The sequence below is a fragment of the Symphodus melops genome, assembly GCF_947650265.1.
Source record: "Symphodus melops genome assembly, chromosome: 13".
NCBI lineage: Eukaryota > Metazoa > Chordata > Actinopteri > Labriformes > Labridae > Symphodus > Symphodus melops.
This window is the reverse complement of record NC_136703.1, coordinates 3,414,269-3,434,333: the sequence shown is the minus strand read 5'-3', so window position 1 is coordinate 3,434,333 and position 20,065 is coordinate 3,414,269. Positions and strand designations below refer to the sequence as shown.

Below are 20,065 nucleotides of genomic sequence, written 5' to 3'. Positions count from 1 at the left end.
ATGATATCAAAAATCAGTGGTGAAACTCGTAATGTTAGTAAGATCCAAAATATCATTCTTGACTTCCAGCTTGCAGCACCATCATACTCTTCATTGTACTTAATTACATTCATAGCTGACGTTAGTTTTTGCATCCTGTGGGTTTATTAATTTACCTTTTCTGAATATAAATGTGTTTCCGTAGACCAGAAGTGGGCGACTGGCAGAGCCGCATGAAGCCCCCTCCTCACTTATTGCAAGTCAGCTTCAGTCAATAGTAAAGATCAAGGAGACATAACAAAATCTGTCACCGAGGATTTCAACCAGAGTTGTCAACAACATGCACAAACTGCACGTCTATCTAATTTATGAGGTTTGTCCGTCTGGCACTGAGAACAAAACAAAGTCGTCCATCTCTGCTGCAGACTGGTCGTCTCTGTGCAATCAGCCTTTTTTTTTTATCTAAGCCTTAAATGAATTCAGGACAGATGGCTTTTAGATGCACCACCATTTAAATATTACAAATATCTCACCCATTCTGTTTGCTGCAATACAGTATAATTCATTGCTGATGTCATTCTCCAGATGTTAACTTTTCAGTCGCCAAGAAAAAAAAATCCTACAGTTCAGAAAGTTACTCTGCATGAGCTCTGTGGACGGTTCCTTTTCCAGAGTTGGGACGTCATTCTTTTGACTTCAGTTTATGACATTTAGATCAACAACAAATCCTGTTTGTTGTTTCTCATTTTCTGCTCTTGGTTGCTTCAAATTGAAAGCCACCAAATTACAAATGACTTACGAGCACAGATTTAATGATGAATGAAAAGTTCCCAAATATTAAGCAAACATTTTGTTTATGATATCAGGTCTGTACACTCATGTACAAGTCAACTCATTCTATAGTTTGAGCAGCTTTCTGCTGCTGGAGCTTATTAGAAACATGCAGAGGCTTTTTAGCTCGGGTACAATCACTTCTATCTGAAGCAGTTCCACTGCCCGCTTCCATCGCTGCAACACCTGTTGACCTCATAACTGCTCTCATATCTGACAAACCCAGGGGCGTCCAAAACGACCATGTGAAGGTACCTTCTCTGGTCCAAACAAATCCAGACCACTCAGGACCAGAATCTGAACTTAGGAGGACATGCTGCCTGTTGCATTGTTGTCAAAGAAGCCGGACGCTTCAACACAGCATGTTCCCTTTATGTTTGATGATGCAGTATTGTATTATTTCAGGAGATATCTTACGTATTGCTCCTTTAACCTGTTATCGCTAGTAAACATGCATGGCAAGATAACATCATTGATCATCGACCATCATTTGGGTAAAAGATTAATGCTATATGTGAAGTAATAAGGAGTGTGGTAATATGATGCCCAGCATCAGCATGCTTTGCAGGAAATTCTTTGAGAACTGTTTTTTTTTCTCTTTTCCAGGTATTCTGACACCACCGCGCATGACAGGTAAATATCTACAGCGAGCTCTGTCTGTCTGTGTGCTGGCACTTGGATGGTTTGAGGTAATGCCAACATCAGCAGGCTACAGTTTACAAGGTATGTGTTTAGTTTGTACACCATCTCTGTGCAGACGTGTCAGAGAGATATATGGAAGTGTGAGGAAATAAATGGATTTTAAACAAACTGCATCTCTGATTTATTGAAGTGTAGAAGACAGCAGGTTGGCAAATGTATTACAATCAGCACGAGAGTAAATATTTAATGGCACTTTATAAAACATGTCCTGAGTTCTATCAATCAGCTCAGATTGAAATCACCAAGCCTTCATTGAGCTACCATGTAAAAAACAACAACAAGGACATCACAGATGTCAAAGTAATGGTGTGAAGCTTTGCTTGTTTTTGGTGTGTATTATTACCTCCGGGCTGATATTGATAATTTTTTTCAACCACAGTAGCTTGAATAACTTTTCCATAGGAAGAATACGACCTCTCTAACCTAACCAGCAGCCTCCCTGTCTCACACTTCACCCATCAATCTCCCTCAGGCTACATCTCCTCTCCCTTCTTGTACTTGAGCTATGTCACACAACCTGCCAGCGTGTTCGCATGTGTGTGAGCTCAGCCTTACAATGGATTACTCATTGAAAGGCAGACAAGCAGACAGGCAGAGCTCACAGCAGACAAGTTCAAACACAACACCCCCCTAGACTCCCCCATACCTTATCACTAACAGACAATGTCGGGCTTCTTCTCTCTCTGTCACCCTGACGCTCGACCGGAGGAGAGCTGAGTGAAACCGAGACAGAGTGGACTGTTTGACCTTCGGGTCACTCAGCAGGGAGTGTTTTGTGTGCATAGAGTTAAAAAGAAAGAGCAGGAAGTTGGGACAGAGACAACAGAGAGAGGAGCTGAAACTATGAGCGCGTGCAGAACTTGCCTGGAAGTGAAAGGCAGCGAGTTAAGTGGGGAGGCAGCGGATGTAGATGACAGGTGATTGTGTTAACAGGCAGGATGGGCCGGACAGCCAGGTTGTCATCTGTCTATCATTAAAAGTCAATGGGATGTTCATCACACCTGGTCAGGTGTTTGAGTAAAAGTTTGCAGCACAGTTTTATCTTCTTTATTAATAACAATATCTGCCCTTCAAAAACAGAGAGTCACATCTGACCAGGTGGGAATCATTTACCTTTTGAACTTCACCCCATCCTTTGTTTTGTTTTATTTGTGCAATCCCTGAGCTTTGATTGGTTGCTTGGTCCTCCCCTGACTCAACCTGCCCTAACAGATTCAGATGCACTTGTCATTACAACACATCCCTGCTTCTCAAAACCTCAAGACATACCACGAATGTGACTTCAACTCACTTTTGTGTTTGCATATGCTTCGGCGCACGTTCGCATTTATACTGTTAAATGCATGTGCGCTCCTCTGTCGGTGTACATGTGAGGACTTGTGTGCATGCTTGTGTGTTTATACAGTAGAAAGGAGTGTTGCTAAGGGTGGAAGGCAGCTGTGTGGGGTGAGGAGCATTAGGAGGGGGGGCGAGGAATCACAAAAGGGAGGAGAGAATGGAGAATCCAGCTGCTATCCACCGGGGCCAAAAACACAGGCGAGCCGGCTCCCCAGGATGAAGTGGAAAAGAAAGTGATAGTTCAGATGAGCTGTTCAAAAAATGAGTCAGCTTAAGTCTTAAGTGAGGAGGAGACACATCCCATTTTAGACACAATTCTGGTTATTTTTTAGTTGTATGAATGAAAAAGAGTTATATACGCTAATGCTGCACCACCCTGCAGCCGTCAGACAGGAGCCTTTAAGAGTGGAGTTTGCATGTTGTCCCCGTACATGTGAGGGTTACCTTCAGTTTCTCCAGCTTCCTCACACAGTCCGAGCTCGCTCATATTGTTGCCTGTAGGTGTACTTGGTCAACCCTGTGATTGTCTGGCAATCAGTGCAGGGTGTTCCTCTCGCCCTGGTACACACATACCAATCATCGGTCAAAGAAACTGCAAATTTGGCCATTTAGGTTTTCAACGAGTTCCTGTCGCTGAGCTGAGACGCATATTCAAAATTCCTCTTATTGAAGGAAATGAAAGAAAATAAAGGGAGTGTTGACGCGAATAGAGGGCGAGAAGAAATGATTTCGCAAAGTCCTCGTGATGTGACTCCGCACACACACACACACACACACACACACACACACACACACACACACAAACGCACACACTGCATCACAGAACTGGACTGTGATTCTTTGTGTGTGTGTGAGAGAGCTCACTGTAGCCCACCATCCTTCCCACAGATCTCTGACATCGATGAGTCACCGCTGCTGACCTTTCTCATGTGGTTTGTGAATAAGTGAGACTTCAGAGTTCTTCGGTTTATAGCCACCATTAGACGTTCTTTCAGCTTTGTGCTTTCGGATGGAAGGCCTTTATTTTGTGCAGTACAAGAGAGCACATGAGGGCATCCTGTAGCTGCGAAAAGAATTTCCCTTTCATATATGTCTGAACTTTAGTCTGAATTCTTAGTTCTCAGTTACTTCATTTAGATATTTTGGAAACAAGCAGTCTTCCCAGAAGACTTCAGGCTCATTAGGGGTAAAGTTTCTCACATGCCACAGGACTCAGCCCCCAATGCACTGTTAAAAATCAGCCATGAAATGCGGTTCTGCAAGCTCTTTCATGAATAATGACACTCTGTACTTCAAATCTCTGAACCTGCGCTATCAGACAGCCATCTTCCCTGGCTCATTCAACCTGTCCTGATCAGTTTTTCTTTGAGCCAGAGGGATGAGTGCATTTATCCATCATCTATAAATCACGTCCCTCTGCCAATCCCCAAAAACAACAAGACCATTGTCTGAGCGGACCTCTTAAGGGGAGCCGAGCCAGCTTTACTGACCCAACTTGGCAGAACCAGAGGCAGCCTGTGACATTTTACTGTGGAAACTTGCAGTGGGTGTTGGCCTCATCATGCAGCATGGAGACTCACTGACGGTTGATTATTGCGAAACAGATGTTCCAACTAGAGACTAGAGATGGATCGAGCTGTGCAACCAGATTTTACTCCAAGACAGTGAGCAGACGCGGTTGCTTACGTCTAAAGTTAAATACACACTCTGATTTATTTTGTGAAGATGTGGTCCTGCCTTGAACTGGACGGCTGCTTGTGTTTAATGTAACTTGTCATATTTGTTTGGGAGAGGCAAGGATGGAGCTTTTTGGCCTGGATGAGTTTAGGGTTTGGGTTTTTGGAATGCAGAGAGATATCAGCAGATTCGTTTTAAGGCAGCATCTTTTAGAATCAACATTTTAGTCAGATATTCCCCCCCTGTCGTGCAAAATAACAACAAATTGTTTTTGGTAGTTAAAAGCTAAGGAAATCCGTTTAAAGACAAGACCCACACAGGATGCTGATCAGAGGAGGCAGGAAAGTACCACTGACGCATGCAGGACCGGAGGTGTCAGTGTTGCTCAGGAAGGCAGTGGGCACTTGGCTCCCTTCTGGTTTTCTGCACATCCCAGTGATGGGAAATCCCTGCAACTTCCTTGTCTGTATTTTTAGTTTAATGGCTTTGATTTATGTGCGTGTCCATTACACAAGGGTCGCTCTTGTCCTGTTTACTTTGAAAGGAACAAATTGTGAAGTGGGCAAATATATCTGGTAAATATTTTGTCTGTGTTCAAACTCATTAAGCATCCCCTATACATTTATCTTCTGTATCTATCTCTCTGTGCTGCATGATGCTGCAGTGGTTTGCGTTGTTGCCTCACAGCGAGAAGCATCCTGGTTTGAATCCCTGTTTCTGTGGGGAATTTGCAGTGGACAACTGGTGACTCTAAATTGCCTGTAGATGTGAACTCAGTGTGTTACCGGTTGTCTGTCTCTATACGTGGTGACCAGTCCGGGGTGTACGCCGCCTCTCGCCCAATGACAGCTGAGACTGACTGTCCAGCAGAAAAGATAATGTATAGATATATGGATGGATCTATCTCTCTTCTACCTGCATCACCATTTACCATAACAGGATCTTCTCTATCAGTGTCTTTTTGCAGCCTCTTTGTCCTCTCTATCTTTCACTTCACTGTGCTCGAGCTGCTTTTACAGTATGTAGATCAGTGGATGCTGATGTTGGTGGTGGACTCCAACAATCTCAGGAGGGAGCGTGAGGCTTTGGCTGCTCTGAGGTTAGAAATAAGCTTTTTACTAAACTAAATTCTTGATAACACATTGACTGGATAGTTTATACAACCGCCTCTCAGTAAAAACAGGTGTGTGCCAGCCTATTCTGTTGTAATTATGTCAATGAAAACCATTTAAACGTGTGTTTATTCTGACAGGATTGTGTCAGTTTTAGTGCGGATCCTGATCAGTTGGGTCTCCACTCGTTATAGAGACAAGAAGGGGGATCCATGGAAGTTAAATCAGGAAGCAGTGATTTAGAGAGTGGCAACATTTCTGCTTTTCTTCCTTGGTTTTGCACAAAACTCTGGTTTTCTATAAACCAAACCTCAAATACCATAAACTCGCCGAAAGAAGGAAAACACTGGCATATATAGATCTGGGGAATTTAACCACTGACAGTGGCATTCACACAGGAAGCCAAATCTCCTACAGCCAAACTTTAATGGGTAATTACAACAAGGCTGTTTTTATGGGACTAAGTTACAAGTTACTGTATAAGAGGCCCAAGTGTTCCCTTCTCCTGAAGGATGTGTTGTTATTCGCTTTTCCCATGCTATCACACCCTCGGTGATGTTTTGAACAAAATGTCGTAAACTCTTCCATCGCCTTGATGACATCTGACTGTTTTCGCCTCTCCTCCCACTCCTCCCTGCTCCCTCTGCCTCTGCCGCCCTGCCCAGAGCCAGAAGGTCAAATTTACTGTCATTTTTTCCCTCCTTAAGGACTTTCAGTTGTCGTTCCACCAGGACAATGATGTATGTGAAAGTGAGGAGCAACAGATCGTTGCTTCAGTTGTATCATCTGACATAAAAGGACTGTGTTAGATTTAAAAGTCTGTCAGTTTCATCCAAAAACCATCACAAGCAACAGCTTCTCACGTCAGTTGCACAACTTGTGCAATGCTTAACATGATGAAATACATCAAGAAACATGTTCACATGCATGCAGAGAAAAATCTAACTTCTCTGTGCACATGCATTTTCAGCTATTTTACAGCTTTCTCACACAGCAGCGCCAAGTTTTTCCAGGTGGGGGTACGCTGTGTGTAACTAACTGATTTACAGCTCGCTGACTGTAAAGGCAAGCGCAGGAGGAGAACTCCCATCTGTAGTGATATCCAAACAGCACTGTGAAGTCGATGACCGTGAGCTCCGGGGGCCAAACAATGTGCATGTGAGGACTCGTTTAGCACTGGATGGGAGGTACACAAAAACCACAAATAAATCAATGTTGCATGTCCGTCGTGCAGTAGCAGCAGGGTGTAAATGGATCAAGATGCAGCTGGGAACTTCACTCTGCAGAGATTCAGAGTGCAATTTTAGCAACAGATCATAAAATTTAAATGTTCAGAAGCCAGACACATCCTCTAATTGTCATTTCTTTCAAGACTATTATTGCCATCATGTGTGAAAATAGCAAAAAGCAGACTCTCAAGGACAACAACATGCTTGTGCCAGTATTTACATCTGTAGTTTTCCATTGAGATGAAAGCAGTGAAATATAGGTCAGACATTGCTGTCATAATGTTTGCAAATCCCTACAGTGCAGTCACTTTAGTGTTTGATTACTAGGTGTGTGTGTAAGGAAGGGTGGGTTTATTGTCAATGTCTGCCTGGAACAATAAAAGTATTTGGACAAGAAGAATCCAGACCTTTGAATTCCTGCGTCCGCTCACATCCATTCATTCCCTCCTACCCCCTTTGTCTCCGTTTTTGTTTGTCTCCACAACAAACACTCTTCTTCTTCTGCCTAACTCTCCAATCGCTTCACTTTCTGTGGGAAAATCTTGCTTTATTTTGAAGGGCCGAGTGGTTGACCTCAGAAAGACGCCAACATGCAAAGCTTTTAACCCTTCTCCGCTCCAGGAATACATGTGCTCTGCACAGTTTAAAAGATGAACTCTCAGTGGTTTGAGTGCTGCGAGTACTTGTGGTTTCTTCTCGGTGAACCAACGTTTCCTACATCTCATGGATAGCTGGAATTCTTGGTTGTCTTCATCATTACAAATCCTCCGAAAATAAGTAAAGCCAATGCGTAAATAATACTCAGACTGTCTGCAGACTGACTCAGTGTGTACATAAGACATCAGGAATCATAAAAGTAAAAGAAAATATCCACTTACAATTCCTCATGGTTAGATTAAAGCTCTTGTGAGGATATGTTTGTTTGTGCTAGTTATGGCCAAAGCAGTTTGTCACTATGCACAATTGATGTAGATGTGCCGTCAATAGCCTAATGGTTAGTCGTATGCCCCATTTATAGCGGCTTAGATCTTAAGAGCGGTTGGCCCGGGTTTGAGTTCCTCCCCCCCCCCGTTTCTGTTTCGCTCTACCTTCCTGTCTCCAATTTAAAGGCATAAAAAGCCCACTCCCCCACTCCAGAAATAAAAAAGTTTAAAAAAGGGCTGTTACTGTAGCGTATGTAAATCATCATGTCTGACACCTACCCCGTGTCAGCTGTTAAAAACTTCAAAATAAGTCAATAAAAACAATCGATCTTTCTAACGTGATAGTCCTGTTTGCTTATGTAGGCCATAAAGAGGCATCAGTAATAATTTCAATCAATTTCATGACCAGTTTCACATTTCTGACAGAAACTTTAAACATGTTTGGGATCATGAAAGTTATACGATGCCTTGACTTCTGATTCCCCAGTAACTATGTGTTAAATCTCCCCACATATATAAACTATTTTTAAAGGCTAAGCTGTAAAGTGACGTTCTCCATTTATATCTAAAAAGGTAACATGAAGACTTCAATCTAATTGTGGCTCAGATCCAGAGTGTTGACGCCTGGATGAACACATTTAATATACTGAGTTACTGGGGAGGCTGGAGAGAGGAGTGAGGTACACAAGAGACTCTCAGGTGTCAAGCTGAGCTGCAGAAGCCAGAGGGAAGCTCATCAAACGTCCCTTTCAAAATAAGAGCACATTTAATCAACACTTTTAGTGATTGCTTACTTTGATTAATAATCATCATTTGTCTACAAAACGGTTTATTATAAAGGTTTATGCAACCAGAATTTTAGTATTTTTTACATCTTTTAGACATCTGCTGTTCTATATTTTATGGGTAAAGTTTATTGTTATTATTATTATTATTATTATTATTATTATCTGAGAGCTAAAGGTACCATGTAGGTCCAAGATTAATTCGTCTTCTCACATGCTCTTGGATATTGGTGACATGACTTAGTGGTGACGGTCACAGCTAAAAAACGAATGCATCGCCAAAGGAAGAAAGAAAATAGCACATTTTAGAAAACAATAACTTGTTTTACATTGATTAATGAGTAAATGCATTTCACAAAGTTGCCAGGGTTTGTAGAAACTTGCAAGGGTGAGGGGGGTAAATAAACAAAATGTAAATATATAAATGTGTTTTCATGTCGCTTTAGCTCATTAGACAGCTACGAGTCACACTGCTATTTCAGAAAGCTGCAGAAAGCTGAATCCTTGGCATGGCACAGTTTGGGACTTCTGGATTAAAATTTGGAAAGTGAGCCGAATTTTGTTTTCTTTATGCTGGAATAACAACATGTTTTACTGCCATTGACTAATGCTGAGAACATAGTCATACAAGAGTTTTTACTTTGAATGTTCCTGCCGGAAGTCCTGCGGGCTCACTTTCTCACCTTCACGCGCTTCACGCGCTCAGCTCGAGCGTGGTGCGTTGCCACAGACTGGGAGCGTCCGGGCTTTGCGCACACGGACTGAACTTTTGAAGTTGAAGTTGAACTTCCTGCGTCTCATTCTTGCGGCTGGTTGATCATGCTCAGAGAAGAAGAAAGAGGAGAAGTGAAATAAGAGAGTCGGGCTGGATGGGACTCATTGCAATATTCTTCCACTGAATATGATTTACTGACAGGGAGCGCGCTCCTCCGGGCTGTGCATGGGATTTATGGTTGACCCAAGAACCTTTAACATCCGCGCTTGTAATTTTGCTTCGGTTGAACAGATAGCCTAACTCTTAAACTTTGTGATGGAGAGCCACATGTCGGTGTTATGGATGCTCTTGTGTCTGCTCCTGCGGCCATCCTCGACACAGAACCCCGCACCTGAAGGAGGTAAGCGCCCTCACATGGACCCGACTGCAGCGCAATGCCATTTTAATGAGTGCCAGGGATCTACTGCAGTGGAGGATCGAGATCATTGTGTCCATCTTTCTTAGGATAGGAAATATTCACTGTTAAGACACTATTGTGGTGATTTAAGAACTCCACACACTGACCAACATGTTCTCAGATTGAACACAACCCTGTGCCCATGCAAACGATAACTTTACTAAATGTCTATTAGAAGCAGTGACTAAGATGAGAATCAGTCAGTCTGTGTGCCTGCCTGCCTGTCTGTTTGTCTGTCTTCAGGGTGGATCAGGGTGGGGTTGATGTTCTCAGTTAAGTGGCAAGAGTCCAAGTATTGATGTGTGACTTGATGAAAGCCCTAAGCCTGGGGCAGTGGTTCCTAAAACTGGGGCATAACCAGGGACCACCCATGACATGTTTTATGGAAAACTTCAGGTGCTCTCTCATACTGTAACAGTCAAAGAAAGGGTGGAATTCCTCCATTATTATTTAGTGATGAAACCTGCTAGCCATGCAGGGGAAGAAACGAGCAGACAGCAGAGCACCTGGAGAGTCACTTATAACACATGATTCATTGTTGTAGCTTTAATACAACAAGCAAAGAAATCAAGAATGACATATATGAGCCTTGGTTTTATTATCCCAAATCTACTCTAAATTAGGAAGTAGTATGTTTTAAGATGCAAGTCATGAAGGGTTTTCTCTTTTAGATCTCAGCAGACTTAAAAGTCCAACATAGATTTCCCCAAATAAAATTTAAATCCCACAAGTTGCCAAAGTTGCTTTCAATATGGGAACATTTTAAGTTACAATGTGAGTATAGACCTTCATCAGGTGGATTTTACACCAAAAGAAGATAAACAGATGAATTTATAAAAGCTTCTCCAGTGAGGAATGTTTGGTTTGTGACAATCTCCAGAAAGCCGTTCATCTTTCATCTTGACCAGGTCTTCCTTGAAAAAGATGTTTCTAATCTCAGTGTGTCCAACCTGGTCAAACAAAGTTGAAATACAATAAAAATCTCTTTCTGACCATGCGTCAGTCGTGTTTTCTGCCAAAAATCTCATCGGTCAGTCAAACGTAACACAGACGTTACATCTTTGCTCTGGTAAAGGAAACATACTGTCGACAGGCTTTAACAATTATTACATACAAATAGTCTGTGTGCATTTGTTTTCTTTTTGTAAGAGGCCTCAGTATAGATTTAAGTCTGTTTCATAACACACTAAAAACTCCTCACAGCAGCTTTAAAGTACAGGAAGTGTGCCGAGCTGTAATACTCTGCCTTATATAAATGTCAAGTCTGGGCTCCAACTGCTGGACAGACTATGTGAACACGTCTTTTCTAAATCATGCATCTTTTTCTGCGTTATATTGTTTAGCAAGAGAACATTTCCATGTATAGACACATATGCATAAATGCATGCACCATGATCAACACATCTGTGATGTGCAGGTAATCTGAATCGCTGCCTGCAGCACTGTCTAACCGTCTAACAAAGACACACGTTAAGACAGCCCTCACTGACTTTATTTACTCTTTTTTTCAAACATCTTCAAGTCACTGATGTGATTTATTGTGATGGCAGCCATGATGCCCACACGCCTTGCATTCGAGCTCATGACCATGAAGTGTCAGACGGGCTAAACTCGGCGGCGGTGGTGTTTGTGCGAGCAGATCTTTATGACGCTGTTCACAGAGAAGTGAGGGACATGCTGTCATTTTGCTGTTTCCAATAATAGAGACCTGAGAGACCGAACCAACTTAGCTTACAGTAATTAGGCTTTATAAGTGCTCATGCTGTTAATGCATGTCATATTACAACATATTATGTGCCGTCCAGTTATAATGGAGAGCATACCAGCCCTCACAACAAACCTTTACAGAAGAAGAAGAAGACATGGTGTGTTGTCATTTTGAGTTTTTGTTAAAGCTAATAACAGTTTAGAAGATGGATGTTTGAGAGGAATGCCTTCATATTCTGTGTCATTGGATGATACAATGAGGGGATTCTCATCCTGTTGGCAGATTTTTAAGCTGTTCTGGGAATAAAAAGCCCAGCGTTCAAATTCCTCTGATGTTCTGCAGCCCGAGGCTCAGACTTGTATTTTGTGGTCCTCATTTTCACGCTACATTTTTTGCACACATTGTTTAAACTTCAGTTTGTTTTTGCATGTGTGAGTGAAAATGCACCCATGTGTTCGTCAGATTGCTCGACCTGCTCTGCCCCCGTGGTGTTTTACTGAAGCCACGTGAGGTTTTTACGCTTCATTTTTCCACCGTAACGTCAGACCTCAGAGCTAATAGTGCACCTGATAAATCATATTTATTGTTCATACGATAACACCGGGGCTGCCTTTAAACTCGTCTTGTCTCTAGATAAACACTGCAGAGACGTCAACACTATCTCCAGACGTCAACATGTGCTCTTTAGATAAGGACTTACCTGCACAAAGCTCGCGGTAGACAGGCTTTGATATGCTCCTGAGTGGAATAACGATAGACATGTAAGGAATTCTTTCGACTGATGAATGAATGCGTGAGTGTGTGTGTGCGTGTGTGTGTGCATGTTTAAAGTGTGTGTTTATGCAATAAGGTTGTCAGAGCTGTCCCTACTTTGATACCTTTTTGATTGGGGCCCTAAGCATAAATCAATTGGGGGACCCTCCAATCAACGCTCATCGCCATCATGTCCTCCTCCTCCTCTTTTTTCTTTTTTTCTCCGCTACAGACGGTTCACTTCTCTTCACTTTTGTTGAATTTCATTGACAACCTTTGGTTTTCACTGCAGCAGTAATGCATGTGAAGCTTTGCAGGGGCAAGGAGAGTGAGTCCTGCCAGATGGGGCCCCCTCAGGGAGGCTTCCTACTGTCATTGCAAAAATGTTCACATGTTGGATCACTGCTTTGATTTCGGTCTGTGAGCCCTAAGAGGCCCCAAGCAGTTTCCTACCTCTCCTGTTGACAAGCAGCGCCTCTGGTGACATGCAGCAAAGGGGATTTGAACTGCCATGAGGACGACAGCCTCCATGCATGGGGTGCATGACGAAACCGTCAGGCCACTGGGCGCGCTTATCATTTGATTCTTAGTAGTATCAAATCAAAGGATAAAAATCTTCTACTGTGACTGTGCATGCTTAGCTGCTGTCTGAGCTGTCTGAGCTTTGGTCAAAATAGCATCCAAGGAGGTTCAAATTGTGTCAAGGTTTAACACTCAGTGCCTATAACAGCATCATTACTGAATCATAGTAATCAAGAGGCAATCTAATCTTCATTGCAGGCTTCATCTGTCTCACAGGTTTATTTTTCTTCCTTTCTAAAAGCGTTGCTCTCAGATTTTAACAGTGTGCACTTTGTTTATGCAATGACCGCACAGTCTGAAGATTTGCATCTAAATACTGCTTTTAGATCCTGTCTGTGCTGCTGCTTCTTCTCTCGTTCCCACTCTCTGCCTGCTCTGAGTATGGCCATCCAACATTCCTCCTCGTCTCCCACTTGGAACCGCCAGCGAGCCCCCCCTCCACCCCCACCCCCCCACCCCACCCTCTGTTTCACTCTCCTTTTAACGCCTTTTATTTCCCCTCGTCCCACCTCCTTTCTCCGCTCCTTCTCCTCGTTATGCCCAGCAGCTACTGTTTTCCCTCCCTTTCTCCTGTCGTCCCCTCATTACATTCACTTTTAACTTTGCCTCAGTTACGAAATAGGGAAATTTCGGGGGGGGGGGGGGGGGGGGGGGGGATGTCAGCTCCACGGCTCGGTGCTCAAAGGTCTTTCATCCTTTATCGGCCACAGTTATCATACTGCCAACATCTATTTGTATTTCAGTTTGTTTTCATTTCTTCTTATCTGTGCTGTTGTTAGGCTACTTGCTTCTAAATGTCTACTTTGCTGCTTTCATCTTGATTCTGTCTTATGTTACGATGCTCGTGTTACTGATAAGAAATGCCCCACAGGACTGACTTAAATATGTTATCAGGTCTCAAAAGGGTCAATCAGGATACGCACCGATCCCACAACAATAAATATTGACCATAATTTCTTCTGCACAACTGCAGCACACATATCAACACTATTAAATATAACTGTGTCGAGCAATCACTGTTCAAGAGTCACAAATCAAACAAACAGAAACATGTTAGCTATAGAGCTAGCAAAGTTTTAGCAGTCAGCACTATCCAATCACGGGATAGAATATAATTCTACAAAATTATATTTTTTATATACATATGATTATACAAAATATAATTGTAAAAGTAATCTTGTTTTTCCTCTGATAATCAGTGCTGGTACCTCAACAGAAAACAAAGAAGTGAAGAGGACTAAGTTAGCTTTTGGTTAAAAGTATGACTGGAGATCTGTGGGTGTTTTTAAAGCTTCAGTACTTTCCATACTATCAGTTGTACAAATATAGTAAAGGTTGTGTCGTTTCGAAAGCTATCACATCGAAATGATCAACGTGACATTAGGTGAGACTCTGCTTTAGTGGAGAAATGATGATTCTGCTTCCTTCATCACAGTGCTGAACTGCTGCGAGGGCGACGTCCTCTTCTTACTGGACTCTTCGGGCAGTGTGTCTTCTTACGAGCACTCCCGCATGCTCGCCTTCCTGTCTGAGCTCCTCCTCCCGTTCTCTCTGGGGGAGGACCAGGTGAGGGTGGGACTGCTGCAGGTGGGCACCAAACCACGCCTTGAGTTTGGCTTCGACAGCCACACCACCCAGAGTGGCCTCCAGGGGGCTTTGAAGAACACCAAACCTCTGAGGGGGGACACCAACACAGTGGAGGCGCTGAAGATGGCGAAGGAGTGGGTGCTGAGACCCGGAGCGGCAGGCGGGGCCAGGGCGGGGCTGCCGAGGGTGCTGGTGTGGTTGACAGACGGGGTAAAACCGGGTGATGTGGTTGGACCAATGGAGGAGCTGAGGGACCAGGGTGTGGCTGTGCTGGTGGTCTCCACTGGGCACGGCAACTATCTCGTGTTAAGGGAAGTGGTGAGCCCGCCTGTGGAGGACAATCTGTACTTTGTGGATATCGATGACATGAGTATCATCACAGAGGACCTGCGGAACGCCATCATCGGTGAGTGTGAGAACCAATGGGTGAAATGGAGGGAGACCAAACTGTGTCACAATTTAAAGTCATTTTTTTGTGTTTCATCATTTCTAGAAGGTATTTATTTTTTCAAGAAATAACTTTTAGCTTTAGCTTTTTCGATTTCATTAGTATGGAGCCCCAGAATCCATAAACTACATTTTCTTCCAATCTTTTTGGAACATCAGGGGCTCCATACATTAGATTTTAATCAGTCCCTATTTGGCATTGTATTCACTCTTTTTTTTGTTGGTTTTATTTGAACGTCTTAATTGTAAGTAAACACTAACAGATTTGAATTGGGTCCAATATTCACACAAATGGTGAAAAGTACTGTTGTCCCCATTATATACCCATGCACAATGAAATGTCCAACATTTTTAGATACAAAAAATAACAGTTGATCAACACATCTACATCTGTTAGTGATGATACAAAAAAGAAAAGCTCCAAAATCTCAACGATATAAGTTGCTGGAGTTCCGCTCAATTCTACTGAAGATTTTGAGCATTTTTTTTGCCCAATCTTTCGTCATTATTCATCATCCATGAAGTCTTTTCATCTTTTACATCGCTATAAAGCTTGTTTCCAACTTTTTAAAGCAGGAACATAATCAAAGCACTCAGCGCCAAGCAGCAGCCAAAGTTTGTAACGAGCTTGTGAACATAGTCAAAACTTGATGGGGAAGATATAAAACTATATGCTGGAGGTGCTGAAGCCCTAAACAGAGCACTGAGGTGGACCAACATTGGACTTGTGTAACAGAAACACTCGGTCTACTGGATGTACACATACAGGGGACTTGATATTAGCCATGGTAGTTTTTGACTTTAATGTGATATGAGTGTGTGACTGCTTAAAACAACATGTTATTACAGTATATCAAAAACACTTCTGACTCGTTTGTTTTCCTCTGTCCTCTGTTAAACCAAATTGCTATGGTACTTTCCCACAAAAACTGTCCCTGACAGAGACAATGAGTCCTCATATGGACCATTTACCAAAGTAGTAAAGTCTTTATTGTGGTTTAAGACACACCGCCTCCGCAGATAGATACCGTACACACACACAAAACGAAACAAATGTCCGGCCCTTTGGATCAAAACAAACAGACACAAGCTGCCCAACCCGTGAGTTCTCGTTGTCATGTCTCTGGGCTTCTCCCTCATTCCAAACATACTGAAGACAGTGGGACTGAATTGAACCAAGCGTGTCAGAGTCCCTGTAATGAGATAGGGCTTTCTATTCATGGATTAATGATTCAATCGCCTTACTGCATCATCCAACACTATGCCAGACATGATACATATATGTATGTATATTTAGAGAGAGAGGGCGGTCACCCACTTTTAGGTTACTGCCATAACACTCACAGGGGAAAACTCTGCAATTCTACAGTATGAACCGCAGCTGTAAGACATGATGCGTGCTATAAATAAAGCTGTTCTACAACAAGCAGCAATGCACCAGTCTTTGCTAAATGGATCATATCAAAAATATCAATGCCTCTTTGGCATTTGCTATTATGTTGCAGGGCCTCACTGGGTTAGCTATTTCAAGTTGTCTTATTGCAGCCGTTATGAATGCATCCAGAAACCCAAGTCTGGCTGTCTACGTGGGTGGCAGTCTGAAGCCAAGGCATTTTTAGCACGCTGTCCTGTCACTGTCACCTTCCTTTCTGCATGTCTTTGCAGAGTTATAACTCTGGACAGACCGGAATGCACGCAGTGATTTCACCTTTATCCTGACTCCCAACAGAGATCATCCGAGCTGAGCGAATCAACGTCCGCGATGTCTCCACCAACACCGCCACGCTGCAGTGGCGACCCGTTCTGTCCGGTTTGACGGGATTCTACGAGATCCGTTTCGGCCCCGTTCCTACAGGTGGAACGGGAGCGGGTGGAACAGGCGGAACTGGGACCAGCCCGAGCACTGGTGGTGGTCAGTACCAGAGAATCACCCAGTCTGCAGACTCCAGCACCACCAGGCTAACAGGCCTGAAGCCGGACACCACCTATACCGCCACTCTGACGCCAGAGTCCAATGAACAATCCTTTAACACGCTCTCTGTCAGCTTTACAACAAAACCAGGTTCGCCTACATCCTTTTACACTTTACTGGATCCAGACTTTCAAATTTAAGACTTTGCTCCTTATATGCGTTTTGTCCCTGTAAAGTGAATATTTAGATTTTTTTGTATTATTTTTGGCACTTTATAGGGAAATTAAAAAGGTCTAATTTCATCACACTTATGAGTTGTATATATCGTCAGGTTGGTTTATTACTGACACAATACAAAGGGTTCTAAGCAGCAGCAGCAGCAGACATTTGTGTTGTTTACATAAATACCTTCTCTGTCAAACACATATGAGATACATGGTTGTGATTGGCCTGACTTAAATCAAGTTGACTGGTACTGGAGAAGGCCAGTTGTATCTGCCAGATCTAATCAAACATGAGCTTGCAGATTTGTCTCCTTCCCAGAGAGATGAATGATAAAAGTTAGTTTGGAAACACGGTTTCTTGAACATTGACCTACTGCACCTATTTCTGCACGTTATCTGAAATGCATTCATTTGAGGTGTAACAATCCTTCCCATTTTTTTCCTTTAGTTCGAGTTTTTGTAGAAACGAAAAATTCACACCTGTCAGAACCTACACCTTTCTATAATTGGTCAGAGACCTTCTTGTATTATGTCAGAGTGACTGTGTTTTTTCTGGACTCCCCACACACACCAGAGGTGCTGAGCCCGGCGACAGTGACCATCTCTGACTCAGGCCCGTCCAGCGTCCGGGTGAGTTGGGGTCCTGTTCAGCCTGACAGGGTCACAAGTTACTACATCGAGTATTCAGCTCTGCCAAGGGGGAAGCTCAACGCTATCACAGTGGGGCGAACTCAAAACTCCACGCTCCTCAGAGACCTTCAGCCTGACACCACTTACCTCGTCACCATTACTGCACGGCACGCTACCGGCCAGGAGAAGGCCATGTCTGTCAAAGTGTGTACTCAGGAAGGTGAGCTATGAGGAGAAAACACTGGCAAACTTGAATGAGGATCAATTTACTGCACACTAATCCTAATCCTGCACAGCCTATTCCGCTGAGGGTCTTACATTTCAGATAATTAACCTGCATTGTCGTACTGGTTTGACCACTTGAGGGGCTCCCTGAGCAGCGAGAGTGGCTTTTATTTAAAAGAAGTTGCATTTTTTTTTCTGTAAGAGATTTATTTGATCAGATCAGTCAGTTTGTTTTTTACTCTGACTTGAATGTCTGTGGTCTCACTTGCAGTGACTCCAGCCCTGGCAGACCTGCAGCTGACCACGGTGGGGAGCGACTCGGTGCAGGTGGACTGGAAGGGCAGTGTAGCAGGTCTGAGGGGCTACTGGCTCACCTGGGAGGGGCAGCAGAACTCGATACCTGACCAGCGCTCCTCCCTCTATTTGCCGCCTGACTCTCTGTCGACACGCCTATCACACCTCCCTCCTTCAGCAAGAGTGTGTGTGTCACCCGTTTATCGGACAGCGCGGGGAGAGGGACTGTGTTGCACAGCACAGTTTCACTCAGGTGAGAAGGAAATCAATCACCTGTCTACTCCTTTAGATACCAAGAAAAGCAAGAAAGAAAATGTGTTTAAATTCCTGTTTGATCGTTCAGACACTGAACTGAGTTTTAAACTGATGTATGATCTGCTGCTTCAGTCTCTGATGGCTGTGTTCATAAAGCGGACGAAAACATCTGACTTTGACTTTTCCACTCTGACTTAAACCCACGTATCTCATCTTCTGTTCTCTCCTTCTTTCCTCATCTTTTTTAGATGCATTAGCATACGGCTACCAATCATAGCACCCCTGAACTGCAAGCGCACCTTACCAAACATGGAGGGACGAATGGCAAGAAGAATGCTTACTTTCATCCATAATTCTTTTCCTGCCTCTCCCCTCTGTGGACATCCTCCAGGAGGGCTGTGTGGTTTGGCTCGCTGAGCGCTCACGTGGAAGCCATAGACACTTAATAGTGGTCTGGGACAATATGACCACATGTTGACTGCTACAATCTGCTACACAGAGCGCTCTTTGCTTTCCCGTTTCCCTGCGTCTCATCTGGTTAACACCTGCAGTAAATGTATAACACTTCAGTTAAAAGTGCAAACTTTCAAAATTACTTAGGTCTGTTTTTGCAGCTACGGAGCAGGGCATGCTGGGAATGTTGGATGTCTTATGTGGCTTCTTTTGGAGACATGGCTTTCCTCCATATGTGGGCCTGAAGTCCAACGCTGCATATTTTTCCGACTCCTGCTAACACTCTGAGCACATCTGATTTACATTTATAATGGATACTTATGACTTGTACTTAAATGACTTCTCTGCTACATGCTTGATACTCGCATGTGTGCACACTGGAGTGCCACATTACAACGTTCACATCCTTAATAACAGGATTTTCAGGATTGCTTTGAACTATTCCAAAATTACAAACAGACATGCCCTGAAACGATGGAGATGCTGCATCTTTTACCAATGAGTTTTACTGAGAGAAGGTCTCTGCATAGATCTATCGTTCATATTTATTAATCTGTATTCATGTAAGTGTAAGAATTAATAACATTCATACTGTATTTACAGGCAGGAAGTTTACATTTTTAAGACTGTTACCTTTTTTTAGGCCGGTCTTTGCTGCCACCTACTGAAAAGATCTTTATCGTTGACTGTTAGCTTCTCAAAGTAAATGTAAGGTTTTATCATGGTTCACTACTTTTGAATTTTAACATGAGCTTGCAATAAAGTCCTTTAATAATTTTGTTTATACACATGTATTTTTTTCCCTGATCGTCCAATCTGCTATCATAGACTGAGATTAGCGACACCTGAATTCACTGATTTTACATCGTTGTATTTATTTTAAGTTTTGAGAATAGTGACTCAGAAAGTGAAGATGTGTCTGTTTGTGTACTGAACCTTTTTGAGCAAATTGAAAACTTAAAAAAAACACCTTTGTATCCCAACACTCACAGAGACAAACACAGGATTGTTGAGGAAACACTTTGATTCCCATTGAAACTGAAAGTCACTGCCTACTTTGTCGAAGGTGCCGTACAACAAGGCCATAAATGTTTATGCATGTCAGTACTTCAAAGTGCATTATAAACCACATGCTTGACCTGAATGGTGTTTTTAAACCCTAAACATAGAAGGGTGTAAATGAAAGGTACAAGAAGAGTCATAACACAGTTTAATCACATAGGGATGCTGTTTAAACACATCGATGA

At 43.0% G+C, this 20,065-nt stretch overlaps 1 protein-coding gene across 1 annotated transcript; it reads left to right on the top strand.

Annotated features, from left to right (window-relative positions):
• The first annotated feature begins 9,324 nt into the window (after positions 1 to 9,324).
• On the top strand, positions 9,325 to 19,602 carry vwa1 (von Willebrand factor A domain containing 1). Its single transcript, XM_079360346.1, has 6 exons — positions 9,325 to 9,691; positions 14,227 to 14,784; positions 16,555 to 16,887; positions 17,536 to 17,811; positions 18,088 to 18,363; positions 18,614 to 19,602. The coding sequence occupies exons 1-6, from the start codon at positions 9,607 to 9,609 to the stop codon at positions 18,640 to 18,642; spliced, it is 1,557 nt and encodes a 518-aa protein (XP_079216472.1). The 5' UTR covers positions 9,325 to 9,606; the 3' UTR covers positions 18,643 to 19,602.
• Positions 19,603 to 20,065: the final 463 nt, after the last annotated feature.